General features: G+C 31.3%; 2 protein-coding genes across 2 annotated transcripts; one reads left to right on the forward strand and one right to left on the reverse strand.

Annotated features, from left to right (window-relative positions):
- The first annotated feature begins 2,106 nt into the window (after positions 1-2,106).
- Positions 2,107-4,136, forward strand: LOAG_10263 (Ras-like protein Rab-7a). Its single transcript, XM_003145790.2, has 4 exons — positions 2,107-2,327; positions 2,906-3,057; positions 3,293-3,422; positions 3,744-4,136. The coding sequence occupies exons 1-4, from the start codon at positions 2,136-2,138 to the stop codon at positions 3,906-3,908; spliced, it is 639 nt and encodes a 212-aa protein (XP_003145838.1). The 5' UTR covers positions 2,107-2,135; the 3' UTR covers positions 3,909-4,136.
- A 678-nt stretch (positions 4,137-4,814) lies between these two features.
- LOAG_10264 (hypothetical protein) lies at positions 4,815-7,971 on the reverse strand (the record flags this gene model as incomplete). The annotated part of the gene is made up of 6 exons (XM_003145791.1): positions 4,815-4,955; positions 5,373-5,468; positions 5,822-5,896; positions 6,495-6,713; positions 7,070-7,199; positions 7,748-7,971. The coding sequence occupies 6 exons, from the start codon at positions 7,969-7,971 to the stop codon at positions 4,815-4,817; spliced, it is 885 nt and encodes a 294-aa protein (XP_003145839.1).
- Between the last annotated feature and the right edge of the window lie 854 nt (positions 7,972-8,825).

The following is an 8,825-nucleotide window of genomic DNA, read 5'->3' on the forward strand; positions in this document are numbered from 1 at the left end:
AGAGATTATTGTAGATGTCAAAGATCATGTGAGCCAGTTGCCATTTGTAGTGTTATTTGCTTTAGTTCATACGCATGTGAAGTGACTTGAATCCCGCTCCATTCTTCCCTGGACATTTGCCAATCAGTTTATTCAGAAAATCAGTGCATTTAGAACTTTGATCTCCTCTCATACTTTTTCATTTCGATTACCTAAAACAAACTGTTTAAACAAGAACTTTCTTATTGCAAAAATCTATCAGATAGCATTAAGTCGTTATATCTCCTGCACTATCTTCATCCCTCCATTTGTGCACTTAGCTGTTGCTCTTTCCATACGCGTTGCTTCTGATTCATACATTGTCATATTCCCGTTTATAATAAGCAGAGGGGTCTTGTTTTATGCTATCTCTTTTTTCGCTATTTGTTTATAAAGATTCGCAATGTTCTCACATCTTTTATTTGTTGTTATATTGGCATGCAATTTCTGATTTTCCTACTTTACCTTTTATATGGAATATTAAGAAATCAAATAACTAAGCTTCATTTTTTCACATGAAAAAAACAATTTTGAATATATCTAAATTCCCTCGGTGGATTAGCATGGCATAGAATTCGCATATATTCTTTCTCAATTTTGGCGGAACTGTTTGTTATGAAAAGGACCAGTATTGTCCAGTCGTCTTACAGTCACTTTTCCCAATGGCAAGTTCAACTTGGCAGTATTGCAAAAGACTACTATTGTCGTATTAAACTTTTCTGGGTGGGAATTCTTAGATGCCAGTAACGCGCATGTAATTGCTGGATTAAGCCGGTATTTCCTGTTTCTTCTTTGCTGATTATTTCGGTCAAGTCCTTTAAAGTGGCTTCAGCTGTAAGGGGGAAATTTAACCAATAAAATTCATAAAATTAGTATTTTGAAACTTTCTAACTACGTTGAGCACATATAGTTTTGATGTGTAAGACAATGCACTTGGCTTTGTCTGTTCACTATATTGAATGTGAACTAAATTTCATCTCTTCAAGTAAAATTTGTCACTCAAGTATTATAAGATGTGATTGATCTTTTGTCGGTCAAGCTTTTTTCAGTGTATAGTGTGGATACTTTCTACATTGTCATCGAAAGCATCCATTCAACAGATGTTATTTATCATCTAGTTTGTACGAGAGACTTTCGCAAAAACTCCAGTAATTTTGTTAAGAATAAATTTCAGGAATGCTTTGTTCACTGGAAGTTTTACGGAGTTCTCGCAAATATGTGTTGATATTATTTTTGATACGTGCCTGTTGTCAAATATGTCTGCGAATACGACCTTGCTTTGGGCTATATTTATGAGGGCAAAATGGTTTCCTATTACTTTTTTTGTTTGTTGGGAATGAGAGAGATTAAGGTAGCCTTCATTGCTTTCAGCCGATATAAATTTAACAAATGATGTTAGTGATTTATGGTTGTTTATTTGACTATTGACATTTCTGATTCATTTCAGGTTTTTAAGCGTTGAAGCTATTCGTGAGCAAAATAGAAACTGCGCAACAAGCGCAATGCATACTGCGATACTGGCTGCTTAGGAATGGAATATATCCATATACATTTTTGGAAATTAAGGATCATGTATGCATGGAAACTAATACTATGTTATATAACCTGCTCCCTTTTACAGCTGGAGAAAATATGTTATAAAGAAATAAGGATGGAATGATAATACCCAGTAACTCATATCCGCCAATTACTGGAACAGTAAAGTTTAAGTTTACACGCTTATTCTTGTAACTGAATTCGTATGGGTTCAGTAGAATCTTAAGTCAACATGCATATCGCTATCGTTCGGTTCTCTTTTCAGATAACTCAGTTTTCACTTTTTTTTTCACATTAGGAAATTGCTGTTTTGCATTTGCTTGGAAATATTGCATCAGAAATGAATTTTTGATTTCTTTGTAATTTGAAACCTTCAACGAAATCTTCAACGTTAAGTAATGCAGAAGGAAACTATGATTTTTGGAGCTCATTAATTTTTGATGTTTATTTGGAGCTTTATGGCAAGGTTCGCTAAACATTCCATGAACTTCACTTTCAGTGCGTCTTGTCGTTTAAAAGATTAGATTACAATTCTTTAATACCTCACAGATATTTCAGTTTGTTCACGAGAATTCACCACAATGTCAGCACCCGGCGGTGGTCGCAAAAAAGCTCTTCTTAAAGTAATTATACTAGGTGATTCGGGTGTTGGCAAGACATCACTAATGAACCAATATGTAAACAAGAAATTCAGTAATCAGTATAAAGCAACGATTGGTGCTGATTTCCTGACAAAAGATATATCAGTTGGTGATCGAACTGTTACTATGCAGGTGGGTCGGCGTTTTACCTATTTTTTTACGTTTTACTTATTCTTTGAGGTTTTATCTAAAATCTAAATTTCTCCAGCATGACTGTAAAGGCAAGCATGGTTTAACAGATATTTACAGCACTTCCCATTCATTTTCTGAAGGTGCGGTTGACAAATTGATGGAAAGTCATTTAGCTGTTTTAAAATGCTTCAAGCACATTTCTATTATACACCATTTGCACCATTGCAATTTAATTTAGAATTGTACGCTTTTCTGCTGTCTGTCTTAATTGGAGTTCGAACAGAACTGATTATTCTGTTCCTGTGTATCTTTACACTTCTATCCTTCTTTTATAATTGACTAGGTAGTCTAGAAATGTTCAAGCTGAGGAAGAGTTTTATTTAGTCTAGGTACGTTAATATGTTTTGAAGAATCCTCTTTCATGCATATAACATGACGTTACTCATAAACCTTTCCCTTATAAGATTATTTTCATTATTTCCATTATTTGTGCTTACGTCATAAATAACTTTACAAATTTGAAAATCAGTAAATAAATCTCAATTAGGATTGTTATACAAGTTGCTGTTTTTTTACAGATTTGGGACACAGCTGGACAAGAACGTTTTCAATCGTTGGGTGTTGCTTTTTACAGAGGAGCGGATTGTTGTGTGCTTACTTATGATATCACTAATGCCAGTTCTTTTAGAAGCCTTGAATCATGGAGAGACGAATTTTTAATTCAAGCAAGGCTTGTTCTTAATGTATTTCCAGTAATGTAATTCTATACACTGATTTTCAGCTGTATCTAAGGAGTTAGATGCATCTGCCTTAGGTACATCTTAAGAAATGTGTTTCCTACAAAATTAATAAGAATATATTGCATGTGCGCAGTTCTTAGTTGTACCACTGATCTAGAATAATTAGATTTTATAGATTCGATGATCACAAATGAGTTCTAATAATTAATATTATTTGATTTTCAGTCCACGCGATCCAGAACATTTTCCATTCGTATTATTGGGTAATAAAATTGATCTAGAAGCGAAACGTGCCGTTAGTGCCAAAAGAGCCCAAGCATGGTGCCAGACAAAAAACAATATCAAATATTATGAGGTTAAGCATTCAGTGCTTTTTGCATAATAAGGATTCGAGATTCCTTTCATATAACTTAATAAAAATTAAGGGTGAAGTATTCTTTTCTGTCAGATGTTCGAGGCAGATCTTTATCTGCTGGTAGATGCTATTTTTCCTTGGTCCTGATTATTTTACACTTTTTTTTTTGAATTTTGGGATGGTTACTAAAATAGGTCCTAAAAATTATTAGGTAGCAGCATCTCATTCTGCCTACCTATGTGTAGCCAGGATGTGGAATGTCAATATAGCATTATCGAACCCCACCTGTTTAGGAACACTTCTTTTACCTATTTGTTCCAGGTATCGGCTAAGGAAGCTGTGAACGTAGAGCAAGCATTTATTGAAATTGCTCGTGATGCTTTAAAGCGCGAAGCGCAAGATGTGCAGGATTTTCCAGAATTTCCGGATCAGATTCGTTTGGATCACCGGGAAACAACACAACCAACTAGTGGTTGTAATTGCTGATGGTTTTGAATGAGCGGAGTTTGCATTTAGACTTAAATATAAGGCAAAGTTTTTTTTTCTTTCGTTTAAAGCATATTTGCTTACATCAAATACAAATCTCGCCATTTGCGTAATTGTTTCCCTAGTTTCCAGTTTACCTTCCACAACTTCATAGTTTTTCCACCAAATTGTCCTAATTCCTAATTACGTGACTGTAAATGAATCGTTTTTCAAATTGCAGGATGAAGCCATAATCTGAACTTCTCTCTCGAAACGTGATTTTTTTTTTTTTTTTTAAATGATAAGAGCAGTCCCTTACTCCTTTTTTAAACTAATGCTTTATAAAATTTTGCTTTTAGAGGAAAGTGTAACTTTTCCAAGTGTAGAATTTTTTAAACTGTTCATTAAATGTCAACGCAGCCCACTCACCTTTTTCCTTTTTCTGTAACAAAATGTAAAAAGTCAATCTTTAAAAAAAATTTGAAGTTTTATACGTTTCTGTACTCTGTTTTTTATAAAGCAGTTAAATAAACAATGTAATGCTTCCTTCGTCTCATTGTAACTTTGCAATATTTCTCCTGATTACGTATGCCGATGGTGGATAGCATTTTCTGTGCATTTCAGAGTTACACAAATTTTCGAGAAAAAATGCAAAAAATTCAATTCCTTTTACCAGCTCGTATTTCCAGTACTTGTGTAAAGTAAGTAACAAAGAAGAGACACCCACATGCCCATCATCGGTTCAATGTATTTCGGGAATTGTCAACACGAACTAGTTTCCAGGGATTAGTTTCTAATCATTAGGACGTTTGTTGTAAAGGTAAAGGATTGCTTCATATGACTTCTTTTCAGTTAAAACAGAGTTCGGGACTTCGTTCGGTCTTCGTCTGGAGGAGGGATTTTTTTTTAATTGATTTATTGGTGATGTTAACAATTCATCCTTGTACTAACAGCAATGAACAGAAGCAAGCATTTTGTAGGGTGATAAGGCAAGCAATTATGCGAGACTGTTTTGAAGAGTATAATCGATTTATTAAATCGTGATTCATGGGTCCAATCTCTTGCTGACTGTACCGTTAGCCGAATCTCTCATGTATTGCAAGGAAAAAGCTTAAAGCATTTTATACCGTTGTCATCTTTGCACACATCACGTATCACTTTTACTTTCGGCATTTTGCCAGCTTCAAGTTATGAAGGAAATGATGAGTGGAACATTTGAAGTAATCTGTTCGGAAGTTGTTTCAAAGAGTTTCCAGAGGCATATTGTTGTCCACCAAACATCTTGGCGTTTGTCCGAGTTGGATCATAAGAAAAACATATGTCAGCATGAACGAAACCAGCTTACAACAGAATATTTGTTGAATTAAGTACAATTATGCTCAAGGGTCCAAAGTTGGATTAAAAACTTTCTCAATTTTGTATAGTATGTTTAAATAAATTAATAAAAGAAAGAAAATGTGGAAAAAAAAGCAAGAAGTTACTCACTGTAGGAAGAAGGGAACGTTTGACAACGAAGAATCCACCAGAAGTAAAAGTGATCGGCATTGTTTCAAGTTGATACATGAACATTAACACTTTTGTCTATAAATATGGACAAGAAGTTGGATGAGCTAAATAATATCCATAATAGAGGAATGAGAGGCTAAAAGTTTGAAGTCTGCTATGACCTTAAACTAGGTTAGCCGATAGCCGACTCTGCACTGTATTTAGTGGTTTTGTAATCCTAATTTAAAAGAAATCACGTGCAGTGAGATCATGAGATTGTGAAGTTAAATCTTTTAAGCTATTCTATTAGTAACATTTACCAAAATGTGGAAGAGATGAAAAGTGAATCTTCAGAAACTTTTTTTAGTTTCTTTCAAACTCTATTCCTTCTCTTCTTAATTCATAAATAAAGAAAACGACCATTGACCATTGAATTCTAACAAACTGACCGCTAGCACGGTATTCGAATCCTTTTGCATTAGTTTTTCGAACATTTCCGGACATATTTCTGAGATCTTTTTATTCTATAAAATGCTGATTTGATCAAAATTAACAAATTAGTCAAAAAAGAAAAATTTTATATGAATGATAAAAAATTAGTGAACATATTGGTTAGAAGTATTATTTACATTTACCATATACTTATGCCTGCCATGACAAATGTAAATAGAACACTTGTTAAATCCTTTCTTAGTCTATTTGAAAGTAATAGAATTATATTTAACTTTTTGAACCATACATCAGAAGATGATAATATCGATTATAGTCATTCAAGGTATTTTTTTTTTTTTTTAAAGATTAATTATTTTAGGATATTCTCCTTATGACTTTCTTTTGCAATACTGCAATCATATTAATTAATTAATCTGAAAACATAATTGATAAAATGTCTTCCTCACTCAATAGACTGTAACTGTATAAAGTTTTTCGAGGATTAAAGATCATGTAAAATACTATCATCTTATTCATGTTAAAATCAATTTAAAATTGTTTCACTAATAAATTGATAGCGTAAGGTTATAAAAAACAAATATTCTCAAATCTATCAGCAAATCTCAATATACTGCTGTATAGTTAATTTAAGTAGGTCAGAAATTAACTGAGATTAGAAGGAAAGAAAACCTTTTCATGGTTGAGATAAGCAGGTACTATAAAGGATAATATGAATGAAGTGATCTGACTGACGAAAACGAGGAATAATATTGTATTAAACCAATTCCAATTCAAAATTTGCAAGTATGCATAAAGTAGACAGGATAGTTCAATCAAACAAATTGTTTGCACATAGAAGGCGATATATTTGAAATTAAATTCAATAACATTTGCTGCCTTTTTAAGAGTCTGCAAACTATTAGTAAACAATTAGATGATGGAAATTGAATTTGAAATTGAAATGACTGGACAAATACGAATGAACCACAAAGACAAACGACACATTAGGAAGTGTCAAATTTTGGAACAGAAGATAATTTTCTTTTCTTTTTTTTTTGGAAGCTCAGAAGCAGAAAGAAGGAAAAGTTCAATATTTCCATTCATATCAAGAAATGAAAAAGCATCACACTTTTCTAGCTAACAGGTAAGAAGTTTTGTCACAAACATTCTTCTGCATGATTCATTTGTCATCCGATCCTCAAAACACTATTTTCAGATCTTATATCTTGACTAAGGTTCTTTTAATTATGATTTGCTATGTTTACTATCATATGATCACTACCATCATCACTACAACCATCACAAGACATCTTGTTAATAGCACTTTTAATAGTGATAACCTGATATCGTTTCTGGAATGATTCCAGCTTATTTAGAGCATTTTCAGATGTCATCCTGTGAAATGTCTTTATTAGTCATTTCATAATCATAATTTTTATCAATGAACTGCGTTGAATGGATGAAAGTTTAGTTTCATTGAATTTTCAACTTTTCATCATATCGGTTCTTTTTCTATTTCATCTTATTCAATTTCATCATATCCAAATTTTGTTGTTCCTGATAATCATCCGCGTTAATAATTCTTGATAAAAATTAGTATTGTACTATTACTTTACTGTTCCTTCTACATATCAGAGTTTTCCTCCTTGTAAAATGAATTAAAATTTATACTAAAAATAATAAATATTCATTGAAAGCAAACAGCGTAAGTCATCAAATTCATCTAATATTTTAATTTCAATTTTGAATTCGTTTTACATTCCACTATTGTGTTGATGAAAATTTAACATACAATTATTAATGATTTTAATGGTTTAAGAAGTTAAATCTGGCTAAAAAATGATATTTGTGATGATATACTCATTATTGTCATATTTGAATCAATTGTTTAAAACTCATTAAAGTTAAAAAATATATACTTTGAAAAGAGAAAGAAGACTTACTCGCTATCAATCATAACTCCAGCACGATACATATCATTTGTAAGCTTATCTAAACATCTTGCCAGAATATAACTTGGCAAGAAATAAAGTACTGAACAACTCATTAGAGCTGATTGAGCCATAAATGCGACATAATAGCCAATGAAGAAGTGGACGGTATGAAATGTGGAAGTTACGTGATGTTTACTCGTTAATTCAATATGTTGCACTACAAGTGGTGACATGGATATTCTTACTTTCATCGATAATTATATTTACAGTAATATTATTTATTAGATTTATTATTTAATTCTTTTCCATTTTCCACTGTAACATTCTATTTCAATTATTGTTTGCTGGCAAGAATAATTTTAAAATTATATGATTTATTTTATAGTATAAATCAGTGTGTTGTAATTTGTTTTACAGTAATTCAATTTTTCCTTTTTTTTGGAGTTAAATAGAGAAGAAAAGTAAAGATTGCGAAATAAGCTAATTACACATATAAATTAGTCGTTTTAACAAGAACTGGAAGAATTGTAAATTATGTTGTTTATATTAATTTAAGCTCTTTCGTAAACTTTTCCCCTCCGGATGATAATTGAAATTGTTTAGGTAAGCAAGCAAGAAAATAAATCTAACAATTATCATTTAGTATGAATGAATTAATTAAGTAATCAATTAATTAATGTCACTCAATACTTGCGATAAAGTGTATATCGATATTAGATGCATATTTATTTATTTTTTCATTTAATTTGTTTGTTTATCAATTAATTAATTAATCTATTTAGTTGTTCATTTACTTATTTATTTTTTCATTTATTTACCTATTTATTTACTTATTTGTTTATTTATTTATTTATAACAGACATTGTTGTAATTAATTCAATTTCGTTCAAATTTAAAGATTTTTTCAAACTATTTCCACTTAATTATTTGTTTCTTTTTTTTGTAAATTATTGGAAATTAAATGCTGATTTTAGTAGAAATTTTTGAGTTTCAAGTCGTAGTAAATGAAATAATTAATCTTGTAATATTTTTTAAATAAGATTTTTTAAAAAATAAACAATTTAACTTCATATGTTGGATAAAAGAT

The sequence above is a fragment of the Loa loa genome, assembly GCF_000183805.2.
Source record: "Loa loa unplaced genomic scaffold supercont3.22, whole genome shotgun sequence".
NCBI lineage: Eukaryota > Metazoa > Nematoda > Chromadorea > Rhabditida > Onchocercidae > Loa > Loa loa.

Bases quoted from the DNA above. Each gene is read 5' to 3' on its own strand.
- LOAG_10263 (XM_003145790.2), top strand. From the start codon at position 2,136: ATGTCAGCACCCGGCGGTGGTCGCAAAAAAGCTCTTCTTAAAGTAATT. The intron at 2,328-2,905 runs GTGGGTCGGCGT...GTTTTTTTACAG, and splicing joins ATCGAACTGTTACTATGCAG to ATTTGGGACACAGCTGGACA. The intron at 3,423-3,743 runs GTTAAGCATTCA...TATTTGTTCCAG, and splicing joins ACAATATCAAATATTATGAG to GTATCGGCTAAGGAAGCTGT.